Source organism: Panthera leo, chromosome A2 (assembly GCF_018350215.1).
Source record: "Panthera leo isolate Ple1 chromosome A2, P.leo_Ple1_pat1.1, whole genome shotgun sequence".
Lineage (NCBI taxonomy): Eukaryota > Metazoa > Chordata > Mammalia > Carnivora > Felidae > Panthera > Panthera leo.
This window is the reverse complement of record NC_056680.1, coordinates 50,256,683-50,280,201: the sequence shown is the minus strand read 5'-3', so window position 1 is coordinate 50,280,201 and position 23,519 is coordinate 50,256,683. Positions and strand designations below refer to the sequence as shown.

Below are 23,519 nucleotides of genomic sequence, written 5' to 3'. Positions count from 1 at the left end.
CCATTTCCTCGGCAGGACAGTATCTTTGCCAGTGTTCTTGCAATTGATTTCCTATCCTTCAGTGCAGGTTGATTTCCTGTCCTTCAATGCAGATTGATTTTACCTCCGCTCCTCCTCCAGAGACCTTAGATCTTTGCCCGATTGCCATGGGCCATTCAGTTTCCCTCAGCAACTGAAAGCTTTCACTTCATAGAAGAGAACAATCCCAGGAAGAGGTAGGGCTTTCTGCCTGACCCCCGTCCCCACATTCACCAGCTTTATCCAGTGCCACCAAAGTGGGCTGTCCTCAGTCTCCTGCCCTGCTCCCAGTTTTTCTCATGAGCATTTGAGGGAGGCTCCTGGAAAAGAGCTTGCAAGTGCATGTGGCCTCTCTTTGTGTTAGGGCCTTTCAGTACTAGCCCATAGTTCAGAATTCACTAAAATGTTAGCTGATAACCTCTTACCTGGTTGGACAACAGCCACCTTCCTCCGGTGCTGTGTCAAAAGTGAGAACTTGTGTGGCCCATCTCTCTTTGGTGGGGCTTATCTTTCTTTGAAATTTTGTTTTCTTGGTTGCCTTACAACCTCAGCTCTCAGGATTAGGAGAATGATTTCATTGTGCTCTGACTTTGCCTTGTTAGGATAGGAGCACTTTTTTTTTTTTTTTCCAGTTTTGTTCATGTTAAGCAAAGTGTAAAATTATTCTAGATTTTGATTCAGAAGAAAGGGGTTCAATTCCTGCCTCTGTCACTTACAGCCTGTGATCTTTGCTAAGTCAGTTATAAAATGTATTTAAAAATGCTAATAATTATTATTGTAATAGACTAGCCAGTGGAGCAGAGGACTATGTGGAGGTTTAAATGAAAACAGTGCACGTGAAAGCACATGTTAACTAGAAACTGCCGTGGAAGAATCATGATCGTTATTTTCTAAGGTGCTGTTTTCCTTTTTTACATTTTCAGAAATGATCTTCAAGACGCAGAAATGAGTCCAAGGTTCAATCGTCGAACAAGATCAGATGAGAGTGCTGAGATCGAGCCGAGAAATAAACGGAATAGGAACTAGCGTGGGCTTTGCTGACGTTTCCAGTGTGGTGGGTGGAGTGTGCCACTGTGGGTTGCCAGGCAGACTTCGTGTTCATAAATGCCCAAGTGAAGGGGTTAACTTCTCAATATGATAAGTAGCTGATTGTCATTCTTTTTTTTTTTTTTTTTTTTTTTGTCTTTCCTGGGAAAAAATAAGTTAACAGAACATCCTCACTTGGTTAGTTAACCTCCTGTCTCTAAAACCTCTCTCTGTAAAAATACATCCACACATCTGCCAGCTTTGCAGGGTTCACAGACGTTGGCAAAGGAGTTTTGCGTGGTTTTGTTTCTAAATCAGGATGTCCTAAAGGCATTCTCCTCTTCCATGGAGAAACTAACTTGACAAAATGATTCTTTTCAACCTCTTTGCCACAAGGAACAGCTGAAGAGTTAAGAGCCTCTGCATTTCTGGAAAAGCAGGATGTCATAAATCACCTCTTTGGTTCATGTCAGCTCCTAATGCCCGGATGCCAGCATGCCTGTCACAGCAGTTACGTGATGGTCGTTGCCGGAGTTTAATGTAGTCGTTTGTTATTTGGAGTAGGGTGTTGGGTACTGGAACCTAAAGTCACGAACAATAACTTTGAAACATCAAGCATATACTTCAGAAATGGCACTTCAAAATGATGTTAGTCTTTTTTTTTTTTTCATTTGGATAAATCAAATTTTTAACACTCTGAATCCTAGCTATTAATCAAAAAGAATGCAATAAATGGATTTTGTAAATGAATAGATTCTGTATCAATTTAAAATAATGCCCTGAAAACTGTCTTGTGAATAGTTGAGCACAAGCTACAAATCATTGGAAGGGCTTGGTCAGAAATTGTTGTCTCTGCAAAATGTCCACCAGACCAGTTCCCAGTTCCTTCCAGAGTTCCTAATGCCTCTCTTTGGCATCTCAGAGCCAGCCCTCCTGTCCCTTCCCTGCCCCCACATCGCTACCCAGCCCAAACACATCCGCTTTCAAATAACATGACAGTACACGTGCCAGTGTTAAGACAAATTTATGAATGTGCCAGAGACATTTGTGACTTCCCCTTTGCAAAGAATGACTCCATTGACTTTGGCTTTTTGGTATGCTTTTGGGTTTCTGGATAATGTGTGGAGTCTCATTATGACTTAGAGTTCAGCGTTTTCACACTTAAATGGCTGTTTGTTTTCCTTTTGAGTTCTCTGAGCTTCAAATGGTTATATAAGAATTTGTCATGGTCATGTCATCTGCTACATTATGAGTGGTGCAGGGGTACCTGGGTGGCTCAGTCGGTTAAGTGTCCGCCTTCAGCTCGGGTCATGATCTCAAGGTCTGTGGGTTTGAGCCCCGCGTCGGGCTCTGTGCTGGCAGCTCGGAACACGGAGCCTGTTTCAGATTCTGTGTCTCCCTCTCTCTCTGCCCCTCCCCTGCTCATGCTCTGTCTCTCTCTGTCTCAAAAATAAATAAAAAAACATTAAAAAAATGTTTTTTTAATTATGAGTGGTGCATTAAGGAAACTAAAAGTAGCACCACTCACTAAATTGACCAGAGGATCTGATGTGAGGTCAGTGAGCAATATCAAGCAAAATAAGGTTTAACACTGATGTGATATTTATGTCACCGAATTGCCAGAAATTATGCTAAAACGAAAACTGTTTCATTAAAAATTGCATACCCACTATAAATTAAACTGGAAATAATCACTATTTTAATTGCAGCTATAAAAAGAAAACAAAACAAAAAAACCCCAAAATCCAAACAAGTAAATTTGAACATCTAATTGGGATCAACATCAGGGATTCATGAATCAGGCAGCATCCCATCTATAAGTAGAAAGGAGCTCCAAGGAACTGTACAAAATGGAGTGTTTTTAAAGGCAGAAAGGAGGTGGGACAAGGAAGTCATTAGCAAAAGAAAATATAGGATGGTTTAGTCAAATTCCTTTTGGGGCAAGGGGAGGTGGTCTCTCATGCAGGTCACCTCACTAGTGCTGATCAGGAAATTCCGGATTGGTTAAAGGTCACGTTCCTACAATGCAACTAAGTCTTAGTTGCTGTTGTGGGGGCAAGTGACTCTACCTTGGGTCTGTTGTTTCTTTTTCTTTATTTTTGACACAGCAAAAGGAGTCTGCAAGAGAGTAGTGAGACCCAAGTTAGGGAAATAGGCAAGTGACTATTCAGTAAATATTTGATTATCTTCTTAGGTAGCAGTTACTGTGCTGAGCACTGGGAAAACAGAGGTGACCAGAGGCCATCTGAAATGATGGTTTTCAGTAGGGCAGGGAAGAAGATTTTGCCCCTAAGGGGCTTTTTCCAGTTTGTGGAGAGATTTTTAGGTGTCACAACTGTGGGGTTAGAGGATTGCCCTTGGTATGAATGGATAGAGACCAAGGATGCTTCTGAACATCCTGCAACACACAGGGTGACCCCTATGGAGTTTTTGCTCAAGCTGCCATAACAAAGTACCATGGACTGGGTGACTTAAAAGGAAAAAAAGGTTTTTTTCTGCCAGTTCATGGAGGGTAGCAGTCTAAGATGAAGTTGTCAGTAGGGTCAGTTTCTTCTCAGATCTCTTTCTGGGGCTTGTAGATGGCCACCTTCTTGTTGTGTCCTTAGATGATCTTTCCTCTTTGCACACATTTGTGTCATAATCTTCTAAGGACAGCAATCATGTTGGATCAGGGCCCATCCATGACACTTCACTGTACCTTAATTATCACTTTAAAAACCCTATTTCCAGGGGTGCCTGGGGGGCTCAGTTAAGTGTCTGACTCTAAATTTTGACTCAGGTCATGATCTCAAAGTTCATGCGTTCAAGCCCTGTGTCAGGCTCCCACAGTGAGAGTGTGGAGCCTGCTTGGGATTCTCTCTCTCCTCCACTCTCTCAGCCCCACCCCTGCTCATGCGCTCGCTCTCTCTCTCTCTCTCTCTCTCTCTCTCTCAAAAATAAATAAACTTAAAAAAAACAACCCTATTTCCAAATGCATTCACATTCTGAGGTACCAGGGGTTACACCTTCAATATATTAATGGCAGGGTCCGGGAACACAGCTTAGCCCATGATACCCCCCAGTTAAGAATTAACTGGTCCATTAAAATTGTCAATGGTACCAAGATTGAGAAACCCTGGTGTAAAGGAACTCCCAAGTCTACTTGAAAAATGATTCCTAAAGGGCATTTCCTGAGCTCTGTCAGCACTTAGGATACATTTAATACTCATTATTGAAGGAAAGGTAATTTTATTTCCATTTGAGAATGCAGAACTTAGGTTAAGTGTTAGATCTAGGATTGAAACCAATAAGCTTTTGGTTCCAAAATTCATCTTTTGGTGAAAATGTGATCCTCACCACTGGTTATTTATTAATTCTCTTTACCTCCTAACTCCCATCCAGGGTATTAACAGCTCCCATGAGTACGTCATCCCACAATGGCAGTGATGTTTTTGGTTTGGGATGGTGTAAGTGAGCTGCTGTGTACTTTAGAAAGGGACCTCCAGGTTGAACTCATCTGACAGACCATGCTTTTATCCTCTTATCTCTTTTCTCTTCTTTATACCCCTCATTGAGAGTCAGTGGTCTAGTTGAAAAAGTAATTCATACACATAAGACAATGTGAGTAGTATAGGGAGGGTAGTATATATTTAAGAAGTAACTCATGTGGTTGAAGAGGTTCAGAGCAAGTCTCCCTAAAATGTGCCACTTTGGCATGTGGTAATTGAGCTGAACAATTGAGACCCTGCAGGCCCAAGAGAAACTTTTTGCCATTCCCTTAACTGTCTAAAAGAATTTTAAACGAGGTCTTTCCCAGAGTTAGAATTAATACCAAAGATAAATTTTATCTGAGTAACATATCTCATATAAACATCTAATTACATCTAAAACATATGCTTTTTCTTATTAACCTGTGAATTGCCTTCCTTGTCTTTGAACCTCCAGGCCCCTATCCCATTCCTTAGCTCATGATGACATATATACTTCATTTTACCTTTCTGTCTTTGAACCTCTCGTGTATGTGGGGTTCCCATACATACAAAATTAAACTTGATTTTCTTCTGCTAATGTATCTCATGTCAACTTAATTGTTAGCACCAGCTGGAAGAAACTTTGAAGGGTAGAGGAAAAATTTTCCTCCCCAGCATGGCAAAGATTCTGGTCAACAGGAATAAACAAGAGAGGTTTTGGAGAAAAAAAATTTTTTTTCTTATGGCTCTCGGTCTGTAGAATGAGAAGAAAACAATGATCTAGATTACTACACTGATGATTGCTGTGGTTGAACTCAAGAATTGAGTTTTCTTAGAACTGGGGAAAAGGCAGAAATGGTGGATTACAAAATTCTTAGCCTCTGCTAAAAGAAAATAGCAATTCTTGAAATGAGACACAGTGTTTTCCTGTTATGTGTTTCTTTTTATCATAAAAGTAATTAATTAGGAACATTAGAGGGGGGAACCAGCATAGCCATTGAATTCATGACCATTTTGATAACGTTTCTTTGGTTTTAGTCTTTGAACATATCAGATGTCCTTCGCAATAACCACTTGAGGTTATAAACAGGTCATACTGGCACTAACACCTCCTGTTACTGGCTACCTACACTTGGGCCTTATGGGGGCATTTCCCCATCCCATTCCCCATATGTCCAGGTATCCCTGGCCTCAGGCTACTGAGAATATAAGAGCAAGTCCATGCCTCAGTATGTTGCTGCTCTCCTGCCACATTCCTGCTGGGCATCTGTCACCCTTGTCAGTGGTCTCTGGCACTGCTGGTCCTGCCAGAGAATCCTGACTTGCTGGGATGCCAAGGCATCCCTCTACTCCTGTTGATTTCACTGATTCTCTGCCTTGCTGTGTTCTCTGTGGAAGCAATGAAAGTGTGTTCCCCCAGTCCGATAGTGTGCTGTCACCTGGGCCCATTGTGTCCTTCATAAAAATTTTTCTGCTTCTCCCTCTTTCCTTACCCCCTTTTCTTTTTCCCTTTCCCCTTTATCTTCTCTTTCCTCTTTCTCTCCTCTGCCTTTCCTTGACTATGATGAGTGCATGTCAGATAGTAGTGCAAAACAGACCCTGCCATAATGGGACTTGTAGACCACAAGGGTAGACGGACATTAATTAATTATACAAATTACAATTGTGATAAGTAAAATAAAGCAGAGGTACATGGCCCTATGAAAATATGTAATAGGGGGATTTTGATTTTGCCTATAAGCTCTGTAGGAACTGAAAAATCAGTTCGAGGGGATAATGTTAATCACCGTAGTCCTGCTTTGTCCTCTATGTCCTAATCCCCAGGAAACTGTGCAGGTACCTTCTGACTTTTTGGTCCAAATATTAAAATATTCATGGAAGTCAACTTAAGCAAATATGTGCCTATGTGTCTACTAACTTCACGACTATGTCAGACAAGCCGGACAAGTCAGAATTGCATATGACTTAGCCAGGATTGACTCCACACACAGTGCTTTTGTCACTTCGCACAGAACACTTTCACAGTACATTATCAGTACTCTTGAGTGATGGTGTCATGAGCCCATCTGGATCATGTGCCACCTTTGCACAGTCTTCTCTTCCTAGACATTTACATTACTGCCAGTTTTTCCCAATTATAAATAATAATAGAATTTTTTCCCTTGAGTTAGATTCCCAGAAATGGAATTATTGCAATACTAACTCTTAACAAGATCTATTGGCAGGTTGTTTTCACAACAGAGGACATTAAGATATTAAATTCTAAAGGGGATTTAGTCTGTGTTTTAAAATAATGGTCATTAAGAGATATATTGGAGCTCTTTGTGGGAATTTCACAGCAAGTGCAAAAACTTTCATATGGCTTCTACTTCTATTAGCTGTCAAAGCTGATGGGTCCACAATTGATGGGGCCTGAGAAAAGATAATTCTGTAGGGTTATAAGCAAGCAGAAGGCCAAAGTACTTTGGGCACTCTAATACTGTTTTAATAGGCTCCCTGAGGGGGATGGCTAGAGAACCCTTTTATTACATTTCACACCCAAGCTGGATACATTTTCTGGCAAGATTCTAGAGCTGTCATTTTTCTAGTGCTGGCCAGAGAAGTGTCCAGCTGCTTTGGAGACAGATGAGCAGGTGACACAGTTGGCAAAGTCTTATAAATGTCTTCACTTGAATGGGGCACCGGGTGGGCTCAGGAGTACCAGCAGGCAGGGGACTCTTTTTGGTCCCAGTATTGCAGCTTTGAAACTACAAGCTTCGTAAGTGAAACCCTGACTTCCACAGGGCATTGTTTATTACTTCCATTTCAGTTGTGTGAGAACGGCATCACAACCTTGAATGGATTTTATAATTTTTTTTTTTTTTTTGGTGCACCATTTAGAGTAGCCCTGACTTTTCTATGCTGAACGGCATGTCTGAACTGCAGAATGCACTTCTGGGTAACCTCACATTCATAGTCGAATGAAGCTGTTAAATATAACAGTTTGAGTTCTAAAGAATACCTGCTGAAAACTTTCTAATTTGGCAGCATTAGTTTCTGAAACCGTGACTTCTGTATAGAGCAGTTTATATCATGTTTTCAATTCATGGCATGGAGTTATCTAAACAAGCTAAAAGCTTGAAGGAGGAGGTAGACTATGTGAAGCTGGCATCTTACGCACCTCGTCACAGTTTTACAGAAATACAGGCTTTATAGAGACCCATTTTGCCTCAATCTGTTTCAGAATCATATGGTTTGGACTATTGCTGATTTCTATTCAGAAGTGGAGAAGAGATGAGTAAAAGTTTCTCAAAGTCTTACCTTGGTCAGGCTGGGATTTTTTTCTTGCAAAGTGAAAAATGGATTGGTGATGAATTATGGGATAGTTATGTTTAAATTTTCATGTTTCTCATGCAAGATATTAGATTGAGAGACCCAGGCTGCACTCCACTAAATTTCGATAGGCCAACAGCACTTACTAAAGGATGTTCTTTAGGAAGAATGTCCTAGAACCCAGGGAGAAGTGAGACGCCAAAGGCAGTCTTGAGCCGAGAAGTTGGTAAACACATTGGCAAATCTAAGTAAAGACAGACCAAAAGAAAAACCTAATGGGCCATGGTCAAAACAAGTTGGAATTAAAGTGTTACACAGTAACTTGGCCTGTGGGAAAGGGAGGCCAGAATAATTATTAAAGATATTCTGAGGCCCTTGGTAGTTGTTTGGGAGACACTGACCTATATTTTAAGCCAAGGGCCCATCTCCGATTTTTAGGGGTAACTATTCGTAAATAGAAACAATGTAGTATTTTTCAAGTCAGACAATGGGATTAAGGAGAATGTGATATCAAACTACTACCAGGCAGAAAAGAAAGTTAAAAAAAAACTACAAAAAAGTGTGGTGAAAACATAAGACAAGATGGTCCAAAAGGCCAAATATACCAAGAATCCCTACATATAAATGACTGAACTTAGTAATAGCTAATGTTTATTACATAGTGTGTCTTGTTTGCCAGGCACTTTTCTAAGGGCTTTGTCAGTGTTAACTCAGTCATTACAACAGTAAAGCCTTATAGATACAGAAACCGAGACTCAGGTCAAGACTTATTCCAAGAATACACATGCAGTATTTACGACAGATTATTCTACACCTTCAACTCCTCAAATGTATTTCAAAAAGCCCAAATTTCTTAGAGAAATTGGACTTGACGTGACTTATACTGCCCTTGCTGACCTGATCCCTGTCTACTGTCCCGCCATTTGCTGGGCTCTAGCCACCCAGACCTTGCAGTCACTACACCAACACACTAGGCTTGTTCCTGCTTCAGGGCCTTTACTGTGTCTCCTCAGCGTGGAATTATCTCCTGATCTTAACATGACTGCCTGCTTCTCATCAGTCAGCTGCACAAATGCTACCTCATCAAAGCATTCCTGGACCTCTCTAAAATACTCCCTTCCTTGCACAAGTCCTTGTCTGTCCCAGACTCATCTTTCTTTTCTTCATCCAGAGTTATTTGTTTTCCCCTACCAGAACGAGAGCTCTGTGGGAGAAGGGACTGTCACATTTCGTACTGTGTCTCCTGTGCCTATAAGAGTGTCCTACACACCTACAGTAGGTGTTTGAAACTGTCAACAAAAACGAAAAGCTGTTTGTGGTCTGTCTTCCCTGGCTGGAATGTGAGATCCCGGACCCTGTCTTTGTGGGGCTCACCTCCAGACCACCAGTGATCTGAACAGCATGGGAGCCCAGCACTAAAGAGGTATTGACTGAGTCCTTGCTGACGAGCAGAGAGATAAGTTAACTGGGTCAGGGGGCCATCCCAGCCATTCCTCCTTTCCTCAGCTCCTGTCTTCCTTTCTGCCTGGTCTTCAACTGTCCTGGAAGTGTTCAGTTCAATAGGATGAAAATCACACCAGTTAACATCATTTACGCGAACTGTTCATCACTTATTCCAAACCGTCATGACTCTCAGTAGCATCTCCGTGTATCTTCACTTAGTTGTACAGTAATCTTTAATGTTGGCTTCTTTGATTACAACACTAAATGCTTTTCTGACTTTATGAAGTTTGTTACTCTAGTGTGGACATACTCTTGAACTAAAAAAATGTTATAAGGAACATCAGTGAGGACCTCAGCCATGGTAAGTATTTTCTATCTTTAAGTAATGCTTACCTAGAGTCTTATTTTTTGGGCCCAAACTTGATTTTGCTTTGAACCATGTTGACCTGCATGTTGGACACACAAATCTTCACTTAAGACGGATAAAAAACTCCTAATGCTAAAAGCTATTACTCTGGCTTCCTGGGTGCCTTCAAGGATTTTGTTAATAGCTTTCCTTCTGGTTTGACAAATGATCCCAGAGTCTCTGTGTCATATTGAAATGTTCAGAACTACCATCTCTTTTCTCTGGAGTTTTTGTGACAAGAGCAGATGTTTTGTTCTGGAGACAAAGCTCTGTTCTGGGAGTGTATATTGACTCACTCTCATCAGGAGACAGATGAAGGGGCGTCTGAAGGATTAATGTTTGTGATCATGAAAGAAAAAGAGGCCTGAGATTGTTTTAGGTTTCTTGTTCAACAAGAGGTCATAAAACTGGAGTTTGAAATCAACCTCCGAGCCTACCCAGGTCAATGGCATTGTGCTACAGATGGAAGTACTCAGTTGACAGAGAAAGCGTACTCTCCACATCACCCAGTGGAGGGAAACAGTGAAAGTAAAAGCTGGGATTCTACCTGGGCAGATGAAGGGTTGGGTCCCAATGCCCTGTTAAAGCTGTTTGTAGCTCACTGTGGGATCTTGAGTGAGTCCTTTAGCTTTTTCATTTATGTTCTTTACCTGTAAAATGGGCCCACCAATTCCTGTCTTTCCCATTTTCTGGAGGAAAGTCCAGATCGGTATTACAGTAAGTTTTTGTGTCCAGTTATACATGGAATAGTGCTGGCCCTTTTATAGGAAGAGTAGCAGTATCTTCATACTGCCTGTAATTAATTTATTTAAGATTTTAATTATTTGTAAACAATACATTCTCATGCTTCATTATTCATAAGGGACAAAAATCTCTCTGCTACCACCATTTTCTAGCTGTTGAGTTCCTCTCCCTGGAGCCAATCTCTCCCGGTGGATTTTTAAAAAATATTTTATGCACATGCAAGAAAATATGTAGTCCCCCCCTTTTTTTCTCACAAACAGTAACATACAATATACACTGTTCTGTACCTTGCTTTTTTCCTCTGAACATTGTATCTTTTTATATATCATTTAATCAAGTATCCTTTTTCTTTTTTAAGGCCGCATAGGATTGCATATATTGCCATTCCATAATGTCTGGATCAGCTCCCCATTAAGAGATGTTTAGATTTCTAATATTTTCTTTTTATAAATATTGCATGTGTGTGTGTGTGTGTGTGTGTGTGTGTGTGTGTGCGCGCGCTTATCTGTATGATAAATTCTTAAGGGTCCAGGGTTTTGATAGTTTATCCCCCTTTAATTCCTTCAGTTTAAATACTGCTTTCAACCTCTTTTTTCCAAATGAGTATAAACTCTGGCCCTTTGACTCAGAAGCTTAGAATCTGAGTTAAGGAAAAAAAGGCATGAATATGTGTCTGCATAATAAAAATATGGGACAGGGAGTTCTAAGACCACAACCTGGCAGGCTTTGAGAAGAGAATAGACGTGAAGGTGCTTGGAAATCTTGGATAGCTCACACTGTTACTTTAGGATGCCATGGTTCCCAGAGTGTCTGCTTCCCCTAAACAGGACTGACAGATCACAAAGGATCCCATAGAACCTGACCTTGTGAGCCCTTCATCTGGTTTGTCTTTATAAGTGCCAGAGTGGATGAAGTATGATAAAAATTAGTATAAAAATAGCAACAAAGATTTGTTGGATGAGTGAATATATTCTTAGGCTCCCGTGAATGTCTGGGTCAGCATGGAGCTTCCTCAGACCCTGCCCAGACCAGTGCCGGGGGCTTGTGCTATCAGTAAGAAGGCAGCACAAGTGGGTTATGCTGTATGGGGCCATGTTGATCAACACTGACCAAATCAAATGGAACTGTACACCAAAAAAAAAAAAAAAAAAAAAAAAAGTAATTTTCCTGTATGATAAACACATACAAAACCACAACTACCAAGCAAACCATCAGTGAATGCTTTGCTGGGCTTCCCCTTCAAACAACTCCTGCCCCCGAGGGGAGGGGGAGCAATGTCACAACCCCAGGCTGTATCCCTAAACATTTCCACCTTCACCTTGGTGCTTACAAAGTTGGACACCATAATGCAATAATTAGGAAGTAGGATTACAATGGGTGAAAGAGGAGCATAAGTAAAGGCATTTGACTGAATTTAGGTTTAAGTATCTTGGTAATTAAGGCAAAAATGGGAACTGTGTTAAGAAGGCATCATTCTCACTGGCTAAACCCTGTTGTTATTTGGTTTCCAAGTTCTCAGTTTCCTGTAGATATTACTTATGCATTGTCTTGTTTCCATCAAAGCAATGGGATTTGATAGTCATAGGTGGGGGGTCTGCCATTGGTCTCCATCCCTCAGGCATGTCACCTGTCACAGAAGAGCTAAGATTAGAAAGTGTCCCCATTCCCTGGAGACAACTGTGTCTGTATTCTCACCTGATTCTCAGGACACTCCTTGTAAGCCCTGAGGCCCGCCTGGCTCTTCTGACCCTCCCTTCAGCCACTCATGCACCCGTCTACACCGGGATGCCTGATTGCGGTCTGGTAATGGTTGGGGGTTTTAGGAGTGATTAGGCACCATCAGGGTCAATGTCATCTCAGTCCATGTGCTGTCTACTTGGCTTCCCTGGAAGCTTGTGTGCACTTCTAAGGGGATGAATTACTACGCAGCACTTGTCATGAGTGTTTTCTCTGACAGCCAAAAACCATGCCTTTAACCTGTTGGATAATGTGATTCATTTTAAAAAATGAGGCTAGGAGCACCTGGGTGGCTCAGTTGGTTAAGTGTCTGACTCTTGATTTCGGTTCAGGTCATGGTCTCACGTTTTGTAGGTTCGAGCCCCTAATCAGGCTCCATGCTGGCCATGCGGAAACTGCTTGAGACTCTCTGTCTCCCTCTCTCCCTCTCTCTCTCTGCCCCTCCCCCTCTCATTCTCTCTCTCAAAATAAATAAACTTAAGCAACAAAATTAAATAAAACACAAAGGAAAAAAGTCTAGACCTCCAGCTTTCTAACCATATCAAGCTGGTGAGGAAGTCAAGTGTCATGATCTAGGCCTCTTTAGAGAGTCAGGAATGGGATGCTTAGGGCCCCCTGGAAAATGCCTGCTGCTCTGACTTTGCTGTACCCCCCAACCAGATCTCTGCCGTGAGAGCCCCTATGTCACAGTCGATCAGTTCGGGCTTTCCCAGAAGTGGATGCCAACACAGATTTAGATAGGCCAGAGGTTTATTGAGGAACACCCGTGAGGGATAATAGGGTGAGGGAACAAGACAAGGCAGGGAGAGCCTTCCAGCACCTGTAGGAGGAGGGAGGACAGGAGCAGGTTTGGGTAGGCGGAGCCTCAGACCACAGTGCAGAAATCACTCCCAGTCCCTCCCTGAGGACAGAGGGAGGCCAGGTCTGGACCCCAGCTCTACATTTAGTTCACATTTATCTCAGGGCTCCTCCAGGTGCTGCTTTCCCCTAGCATGAGGAATACAAAGGCATATAAGGCACAATCCTTGCCCATGAGCAACTCCGCCTGGTAGTAGGGAAACCAGCCGGTTGGTGGATAATTAATTAGAATAGCATGCAGCAAATTCACAGAGAGCAATATGATTAGAATAATCCTGGGGACAAGGGGCGAGGCCTTCACAGAAGATATTTGGTGTTCTTTCTGTGTGCACCTAGGATGGTATGAACACCGTACCTCTGGTCTCCCATTAAGGAGACCTCCTAAAGTTAAGGATGATGTTTTCAGCACCTGGCACCAAAACAGAGGAAGGCAGCTGCTGAAGATCAGCACGCACACACAATTGTGGGCTGGTCCCCCCATTGCCTTGCCTCAGGAGCCCAGTCTCTTTCTCACCCGAAGAGAACTAACATGGACCCTGTGAGAAGGCCTCATGGGAGCCTCCACTGTCCTCTGTGGACAACCAGAGGCCTAAGAGGAGAGGAGACTGACCTGTCCCTGGCCTGCTGGACCTGCCCTCTGGGGGTTGGAGGTCTGTGCCTTTGTTCTGATCTGGGGCAGAAAGGGGGAGCTACAAGGAGAGGCCACTCTTCTTATAAAGGGCCCCTGACCACCCGCCCACATTGGGCGTCCAAGAGAGGTGGAAAGTAGTCCCTCTGAGTGCATTCTGCTCACTTCCGTGGCACAGCTATCCCAAACCCCCCAAATGGGCTTTTTCTCTACTTCCTCAGGATGGGGGGACGTTCCCACTTCAGAGGCAGGAGTTGCTGTAGGAGACCTTGAACAAGACCACTCAAGGTCTCAGCTTCCCCCATGGTGAAAGAACAGTGAAACGAGGCTTCCCGAGTTAAGCTCGGTCATCTGATGTCCTCCCTGATCTGGCATGTCCCAGCTGTGGGGCTGTTCTAGTTGGAGCCCAGAGGCTTCTCCCCCTCAGAAGGGTGGAGGTCAGGGCCACCGAAGGCATTCCTAAGCTGGACACTCCTCATGTGTCCCTCCCTTCTGAAATGAGAGCTCACATCCAGTCCAGCTTCAAATGGAGGGGGGACCCCTGGTGTCAATGGATACCCCACTGGTCAGCAAAGGGAAAGAGAAGCTGTTTCCCACACAGCTTTCAGCCAGGAATGAAAGGCACTGGTTTCAGGTGCTTCAGAGGCGGGATAGAAAATACAGACTCTGAGACTGGACAGCTCTAAGGTGGGAAGAGTCTCTGAACCTTAAGATTGAGTGCACACAGTGGCTGGCTGTGGGGCTTAGTCAAGCCGGTGCCATCAGCTCTGAGACTGCCTGCGTCCTGGTGACATGCAATTTCCAGTCTGAGAGTCTTGCTTTGTTGCTGGGTGGGGAGTAATGGCTCCTGCTCTGTGAGGGACTGCTGGGAAGTTTCTTTGAGGCATCAGTAAGGCTGTTCTGAAGCTGCCACCGCCCTACCTGGGGGCTCAGACAAGCCCAGTTGATGTCCATGGCTTCCATGGAGATTCTTACAAGGATCAGAACCAACTTCTAGGAATCCTACCACTTGGAGACCAACTTTGTTTAACAGATTTTTTGAAAAACAATTCACCTAATGTATAATTCATTCATTTAAAACATACTATTCAATGGCTTTTAGTATATGGAGAGTAGTGCAACCATTGACATAATTAATTTGAGAGCATTTTCATTTTCCCTTCACCCCTTATCTGTCACCTGCAACTCTCCCATCCTTCCCAGCAACAACTAATCTACCTTCTGTTTGTATATGTCCTTATTCTGTACATTTCATAGCAATGGAGTCATACCATATGTTGTCCTTTGTGTCTGACTTCTTTCGCTTAGCATAAGTTTTTCAGGCTATATGCATGTTGTGATGAGTACCAGAACTTCATTTCTCTTTACTGCTAAGTAATATTCCATTGCATGTATTATTTATCCATCCATCAGCTGATGGATATTTGGGTTGCTTCTACTCATTTTGACCACTCTGAAATAATGTCCATTTGCATACAAGTTTTTATGTGAACATAGGTTTTTGTCTTGGATATTTATCTAGGAATTGAGTTTCAGGATCAGATGTTTAATATTTTGAGGAACTGTCAAACTATTTTCCAAAGTGACCAGCAGTGAATTGGGGTTCCAGTTTCTCCACATTCTTTGCAGTGTTTGTCATCATCTGTCTTTTCTATTATTGGCCAATAAGGCCAATTCTGTGTCTTCTTTGGAAATTTGTCTATTCTGATCCTTTGCCCATTTTTAAATTGTTTTTCTAATCTTGAACTGTAAGAGTTAATTGTATAGTTTTTTAAAATTTCAATTTCTGATTGTGCATTGATAGCTTATAATGATAGAATTGATTTTTGATATTGACCCTGTATCTTGCAACCTTGCTGAACTTACTAGTTTGATAGCTTTTTTTTTTTATAAATTCCATTAGATTTTCTACACATAGAATCATGTGATCTTCTAATCAAGACAGTTTTATTTCTTCTTTTCCAATCTGGATTCCTTTTATTCTGAATATAAGTTCTCTATCAGATGTATGTATCAGGTTGGATACATTTGTTTCTGTTCCTAGTTTGCTGAGTTTTTTTTTTATTTTATTAGGAATGGATATTGAATTTTGTCAAATGCTTTTTCTACATCTATTGATGATCATATGCTTTTTCTTTTTTGGCTTATTAAATTTTTAAATTACGTAAATTGATTTTTGAAGGCTAAAACAAAAGTAGGAGAAACCCCACTTGATTATGATGTGTTATTATATACTGTTGGTTTTAATAGACAAAAATTTTGTTTAGAATGTTTTGCATCTATTTTCAGGAGGGATATTGGTCTGTAATTTTCTTTTTCTTGTGATATAATATCTGGTTTTGGTATTAGGGTAATACTGGCCTTGTGCAGTGATTTGGGAACTTTTTCCTCCTCTTCAATTTTCTGGAAAATTTTGTGTAGAATTGGTATTATTTTTTCCTAAAGCATTTAGTAGAATTCATCAGTGAAGTCATATGAGCCTGGAAATTTCTTTGTGTGTATTGTTAACTACATATTCCATTTCTTTACTAATGCATATAGGACTGTTCAGGTTACCTGTTCCTTCTTGAGTGAACTTTAGTAGCCTCAGAGAATCCATCCATTTCATCTGAATTGTCAGATTTATAGACAGAAAGTTGCTCATGTTTCCTTTGTTGTCGTTTTATTTTCTGTTGAATCTGTAGTAATGTCATTTTTCTCATTACTAATGAGGAATTTACGTGTCCACAAATTGGGAATTTGTGCTTTCTTCCTCCTCATCAGACTGTTTAGAAGTTTATTAATTTTATTGGTATTCTCCAAGGACTAGATCTTGGTTTCATTGACTTTCTCCAATGTTTTGCTCTTTTCTATTTGATTGATTTCCACTCTGTTCTTTATTATTTCCTTTCTTCTGCCTATTTTGGGTTTAATTGCCTTTTTTTCCCCTGGTTGTTTCTTTTTTTAATTTAGTTTTTAAAAATTTTAATTCCAGGGGCGCCTGGGTGGCTCAGTCAGTTAAGCGTCCCACTTTGGCTCATGTCATGATCTTGCACTTTGTGGGTTCAAGCCCCACGTTGGGCTCTGTGCTGACAGCTTAGAGCCTGGAGCCTGCTTCAGATTCTGTGTCTCCCTCTCTCTCTCTGCTCCTCCCCTGCTCACACTCTGTCTCTCTCTGTCTCTCAAAAGTAAATAAAAATGTTAATTTTTTAAATTCCAGTATAGTTAACACACAGTGTTACATTAATTTTAGGTGTACAGTATAGTGATGCCACCAGTTTATATATTACTTAGTGCTAATCATGATAAGTGTACTCTTAATCCTCATCACCTATTTCACCCATCCTCTACCCACCACCCCTCTGGTAACCATCAGTTTGTTCTCTATAGTTAAGAGTCTGTTTTTTGGTTTGTCTCCCTTTTTCTTTGTTCATTTGTTTTGTTTCTTAAATTCCACATATGAGTGAAACCATATGGTATTTGTTACTATCACTTCCTTTATTTTATGTCTGTTATTAGCTGCTTTATGTATTTGGATACTCCCATGTTGGGTGCATAAATATGTGCAGTTGTATCTTCTTGTTGAATGTCCCCTTTATGGTTTTATAGTGTACTTTTTTGTTTCTTGTTACAGTCTTCATTTTTTTTTTTAATTTTTATTGATTTATTTTGAGAGAGAGTGTGTGTGCATGTGAGCAGGGGAGGGGCAGAGAGAGAGAGAGAGAGAGAGAGAGAGAGAGAATCCCAAGCACTCTCCTGGGTGCTTAATTCCATAACCATGAGAAATTCAGTCCTGAGCCGAAATTCTCAGAAAACATCAAGAAACATCAAGAAAACATCAAGAGTCTGATGTTTAACTGTTTAACCAACTGAGCCACCCAGGTGCTCTTTGTTAACAGTCTTTGTTTTAAAGTCTATTTTGTCTGGTATAAATATGACCGTCCTGGCTTTCTTTTCATTTCTATTTGCATGATAAATGCTTTTCCATTCTTTCACTTTCAATTTGCGGATGTCTTTAGGTCTGAAATGAATCTCTTATTGGTAGCATATAGATGGATCTTATTTTTTTTTTATTTAAATTCTAGTTAAATACAGCATAGTATTAGTTTCAGGTGTACAATTTAGTGACTCAAACTTTCATACAACACCTGGTGCTCATCACAGCAAGTGCCCTCCCTAATCCCTATCACGTATTTAACCCATCCCCCACCTATCTCCCCTCTGGTAATCATCAGTTTCATTCTGTATAATTTCTTGGTTTTCTAAGAGTCTGTTTCTTGGTTTTCTTCTCTCTTTGTTCCCCCTATGATTGTTTTATTTCTTAAATTGAGTGCAATCATTTGGTATTTGTCTTCCTCTGCCTGACTTATTTTGCTTAGCATAATAGTCTCTAACTCCATCCATGTCATTGCAAATGGCAAGATTGCATTCTTTTTATGGCTGAATAATATTCCATTGTATGTATATATACCACATCTTCTTTATCCATTCATCAGTGGGTGGACATTTGGGCTTTTTCCATAATTTGGCTATTGCTGATAATGCTGCTATAAACATTAGGGTGTATGCATTCCTTCAAATTAGTATTTTTGTATTTTTTTGGGTAAATACCTAGTAGAACAATTGCTGGATCATAGGGTAGTTCTATTTTTAACTCCTTGAGGAAACTCCATATTGTTTTCCAGAGTGGCTGTACCAGTTTGCATTCCCACCAACAGGGTAAGAGGGTTCCCCTTTCTCTGCATCCTCACTACTACCTGTCATATTTTGTGTTGTTCATTTTAGCCAGTCTGACTGGTGTGTGGTGATATCTCCTTGTAGTTTTGATTTGTATTTCCCTGATGATGAATTATGTTGAGCATCTTTTTGTGTGTCTGTTGGCCATCTATATGTCATTAGAAAAATGTCTGTTCATGTCTTCTGCTCATTTTTAACTGGACTGTTTTTGGGTGTTGAATTTTATGAATTCTTTATATACATTGGATACTAATCCTTTATTGGATATGTTATTTGCAAATATCTTCTATTCTGTAGGTTGCCTTTTAATTTTGTTGATTGTTTCCTTCACTGTGCAAAAGCATTCTGTTTTTATGTAGTCCCAATAGTTTATTTTTGCTTTTGTTGCCCTTGCCTCAGGTGACATATCTATTAAGTCATTACAGCCATTGTCAAAGAAGTTGCTCCCTGTGGTCTCCTCTAGGGTTTTAATGGTTTCCTGTCTCACATTTAGGTCTTTCATCCATTTTGAATTTACTTTTGTTTATGGTATAAGAAAGTGGTCCAGTTTCCTTCTTTTTCATGTTGCTGTGCAGTTCTCCCAACACCATTTGTTGAAGCGATTGTGTTTTTTTCTACTGGATATTCTTTCCTGCTTTGTTGGAGCATTTAGTCCATTTACATTCAAAGTAATTATTGATAGGTATGTACTTATTGCCATTTTGTTACGTGTTTTGTGGTTGTTTCTGTAGTTCCTCTCTGTTCCTTTCTACTCTTGCTCTCTTCTCTCATGGTTTTTTGGCTTTCTTTAGTGATGTCATTAAATTCCTTTCTCTTTATTTTTGGCACATCTATTAATGGTTTTTGATTTGTGGTTACCATTAGGTTTGTGTATAACATCTTACCCATATTGTCTTCTGAGAAGCTTTCTTTGGTGGGTGGGGCCTGCAGTCAGACCAGATGTCTGCCCCCAGCACACTGCTGGGGTTGCAGTTGTACTGGTGTATGTGGTGATCCTCCCCTCTCCTCAGGGCTGGAGTCACTTTGGAGTGGTGCTGGCCCCTGTCAAAACTGCTTGCATGCTGACAGGCTTCTGGCACCACTTCGGGTGGGCTCTGGCCGAGGGTGTATTAGAGGGAGCAGGAGAACACAGGGGCAGGGCATCTGGTGCCATCAAGGTCCACAAGGACTGCTGTGGGAGGGGACCTGCAACCGCCCAAAACTCCTGCCAAAGTGGGCTGTGTCGGAGGGGGCGGATCCATAGAAGTGTGCAGGGCGTGTACTGTTAGCATTTTTAAGCCTTTTTTTAAGCCTTTTTTTTTTTATTTGAGAGAGAGAGAGAGAGAGAGAGAGAGAGAGAGAGAGAGAATGTACATGTATGAGCAGAGGAAGGACAGAGAGAGAGAGGGAGACAATCCTAAGCAGACTCCACACTTAGCCCAGAGCCCAATATGGTGCTTGATCTCATGACCCTGAGATCATGACCTGAGCCAAAACCAAGAGTCATATTCTCAACTGACTGAGCCACCCAGGCGCCCCTGATGTTGTATTTTAAAGCTGTTAAAGCTGTTTTGGAAGAATATTTGTAGATATAACTTCATAATGTAGTAAATGAACAAAAGAGATCATAAATCTATATTTATATTAAATTCCAGTGCTTAAAAATCAATTGTTCTATATTATTCATGTATTATGTGTATACACATAGAAAACAAGAAAATACCCCAAAATGTAATTTCTGAATTTTGGTATTTTAGATGATTTTAATTTTCTTCTTTGTTTTCTACATTCCTAAATTGTCTCTAATGCCTCCATTGAGAATTCTGTGCATGTGTGTATGTGTCTATGTGTACATATATCATAGGCGTACATGTATACACACATGGGGGTTGGGGTAAGGAGGAAACACGGAAGGTTTGGTTGCAGGAGACAGAGGACAGAGGACACTTGCACCATAAGCCAGGCTCTGCTACAACTCTCCTATGAGCTTTAGGGCAAATCATTTTCCTTCTCTGGGCCTTAGTCTTCTTAGCCACAAAATGATCCATCCTGCTAGGACTTACTAAGAGCCAGGGACTGCTTTAAAGTGCGTATTGCCTCACTCGTTCTGCCCTTTTCCTTTCTCCTCCCATGGCTTCCTTCAGAGCTAAATAAAGTGAAATATCTCTCAGAGCTCTCTGTAACTCCAGATGGGATGATATTTCTCTGCTGGTCTGTTTTTCTAGGTCAAGGAGGAGTAGGAAATTGTAGGGAATTTATAATGTTGAAGGAACATCTCCCTCAGCTGCTTCCTGCCAGGCTGGAGTGAGCAGTGAGCACAGCCTTGGTCAGGGGCCAAAGCATCGTTCACGATGCTACCACGCAGATCCCTACCCCCACTGCTGCCCCTCACCAGCTGGTGCCATCTCCTGCTCACTTCCAGGACAGCTATTCGCAGCGTCCCCAGGCACCTCCCTGTTCCGCCAGATGTGAAAGCTCAGCCTGTTCCTGCTGCACAGTCTTTCCAGCTTCTGCATCTAAATAGTCAAGGGTGTTCGTTAGTCCTGCAGGCAGAGGACAGCAGGAATTGGCAAGGATAGGACTGGAGGCAGGCAAGGGAAGACCCATGCAGAGGCCACCCAGAGCACGTGCTGTACCCACAGTCCGAGAAGGTGAGGGGCCTGAGAACCATGACATGAACCAGGTGTATTTAACTAGAAATGAATGTTCTTTAGGATATTGGTATCTTTGAGTAATAAAAGCTGGTGTTTACTGTGCACTCAGTGTATGCCAGGCACTGTGCTACATTTTCATTTAAAGATTCTCACAGGTGCCATTTATAGATGAGGAAACTGAAGCACGGGGAAAGAGAAAATTACCATCAGTCTACCCCAGTGCTAATTCTCACAGGATACTGAAATGGGTGGGTGAAAAGCTAGGGCACAGAGCCCGGAGTGGCAGGGTTAAGATCTGAACCTGGGTTTGTCTGACTATAGTTCCTGCAGTCTTCACCAGCACATCTGGGGATTTTGATTTTTTTCTATGGGACCAAGTGGTAAAATTCAGACTAGTAGGTGGAAAGTACAGCGAGACATATTTGAAGTCAATAGAAATAATATTTCAGTTTTCCACTATTGAAAATGGAATAGCCAGGCAGCCTTGACAGTGAGTTGACCATCAGTGGTTATAAATAAACCAAGCATTTGGCAGGGATACAGAGGAGACCCATGTATTGATTAGATAATGTGTAACCCCAGGATCACAGAGTGAACTTTTTGGGGTCACTTAGAAAATGTGTGGGTACTGAGTGAAAAGAAGAAGGTGTCAGTCAAGGGAAATGTCCAAGATCTGGGATAATATCTAGCTGTGATGGTTGAAACATTAGGACCAGAGTCAAGGATCCTTGGTGCTGCCAAAGATGGCCTGTGAAGGGACAACGGGTGACAGAGGTGTGAATGGGGCAGGTTTGGGACCAGGATCCTGGGAGTATACAGTCTTTGGGAATGCCTCACAAAAAGCCTGCACAGAAAACCATTCACATGTTCATGCTGACCTTCCCCTGAAGCCCAGTTACAGGCTGACCTCCTCTGGGAGGCTTTCCCCACCACCTTAAATGAGAGCAGGCAGCTCCTGTCTCCTCGTGCATGGGCAGTAGGTTTCAGCAAAGAAGCACTGGACCAGGAGTCCGGGTATGTGGGTCCCACTTTGTCAAGTAACATGCTGTGTGAACTTAGTATGTCAGTTACCTCCTCTGGGAATCAGGTTTTCTTACCATTTAAAAGAGGAGGCTGGAGCACACATACTCTGGGGTCTCTGTCAGTTTTCTATTTGGAGATGTTTCAATTCCAAAGGCCTTATTTTATTTTGTTTTATTTTATTTTATTTTGGTCTTTTGTTCTTGACCCTTCTTTTGGTTTTGAGTTTAGCACCCCAGTGCTTCCACATGGGCTAAAACACTGCTGGAGCTCATACCATAAACATTTGCCGAGTGACCACCAAACCCGGCACCGGTGGTTCCATTTTTAAGGGTGTGCCCTGAATTCCTCTGAAAGAGTATGAACTTCTTTCTTTTTTTAAAACATTTATTTATTTTGAGAGACAGAGCGTGAGTGGGTGAGGGGCGGAGAGAGACACACACACAGAATCTGAAACAGGCTCCACGCTCTGAGCTGTGAGCACAGAGCCTGACGTGGGGCTCGAACCCACGAACAATGAGATCATGACCTGAACCGAAGTCGACGCTTACTGACTGAGCCAGCCAGGCACCCCCCAGAGTATGAGCTTCTTGAGGGTAGGGATTGGACAGTCCCCCTGTCAGAACCCAGAGTTGGGGGATAAAGAACTCAGAGGGGGGCTAGGTAAAATAAGCCATCCTATATGCCAACACCAAGAAAGGAAAACACTGCTACTTTGCGAGTTCTTTGCAACACACTAGTTACCTTCAGCGCCAGTTACTTACCCAGCCCAGGCTTCTACAACAACGTTGTTACGTCCAGCCAATCAGCAACAGCTTGTCACCAGAGACCGTGCTAACAGCCAATCAACAACAGCTTCACACCCATGTTGCTAACAGCCAATCGGCTACAGTCTCTACCGCGCTGCTGAAAGTCGGCCAATCAGCAACAGCTGCACTCCAGCGACCACGCAGGTGAACTGGAGGCGACAGAATCCGTAACAGCCACCGTCGTGTAACTATGTTTCTACAGCTAAAAATGAATTAGTCTCTAAATGCTCCTTCTTCAGGGAGTCTGCCCTGAACTTCGTGCTTCCCCAGGCCTTCTTCCAGCAGCTCTTGTTTGCTCAGTGCGTGCTCCATGAGCATGGCTCTCCCTCTCTTAGCAAAGGGCTGGGCCTCTGCTGTGAGATACCCGCTGGCTGCCTCTTCCTGGAAGGAGGTCGTTCTCTAGATGAGGCAGTAGTCGGGCCAACCCCCCCCCCCCCCCTCGTTAGCTCAGATCACTGTTCTAGCACCGCCCCTGGCACAGAGCACGAGCTCAGTGAGTAGCATCTGAATTACTAAACGCACTTCGGGCCCTCTGACTCATGCTGAGGCTGAGGCGGGGGGGGGGGGGGGGGGGGGGGGGGGGGGGGGGGGGGGGGGGATAAGTTGCCAAAGTGCCACGAAGAAAGGTAGGAAACAGCCCATGGAAGGAAGTGTGCTCTTCCTCGGAGAGCAGCGTGGACTGGACTTGCAGGAGCTGGATCCGGACACAAGAAGGCTACG

At 42.3% G+C, this 23,519-nt stretch overlaps 1 protein-coding gene across 6 annotated transcripts in view; it reads left to right on the top strand.

Moving 5' to 3' along the window:
* RAD18 (RAD18 E3 ubiquitin protein ligase) overlaps positions 1 to 1,794 on the top strand; it is a 103,145-nt gene extending 101,351 nt beyond the window's left edge. For 5 of the 6 annotated variants that reach the window (XR_006195133.1, XR_006195132.1, XR_006195131.1 and 2 more), the window contains one exon: positions 942 to 1,044. Coding sequence is in view for 1 of the 6 variants with exons in the window: in XM_042910054.1 (XP_042765988.1) it covers positions 942 to 1,044 (103 nt within the window). In the remaining 5 variants the exon portion in view is untranslated. Of the gene's footprint in view, positions 1 to 941 lie in introns of all 6 variants that reach the window. The other variant, XM_042910054.1, reaches the window with a different exon arrangement.
* Positions 1,795 to 23,519: the final 21,725 nt, after the last annotated feature.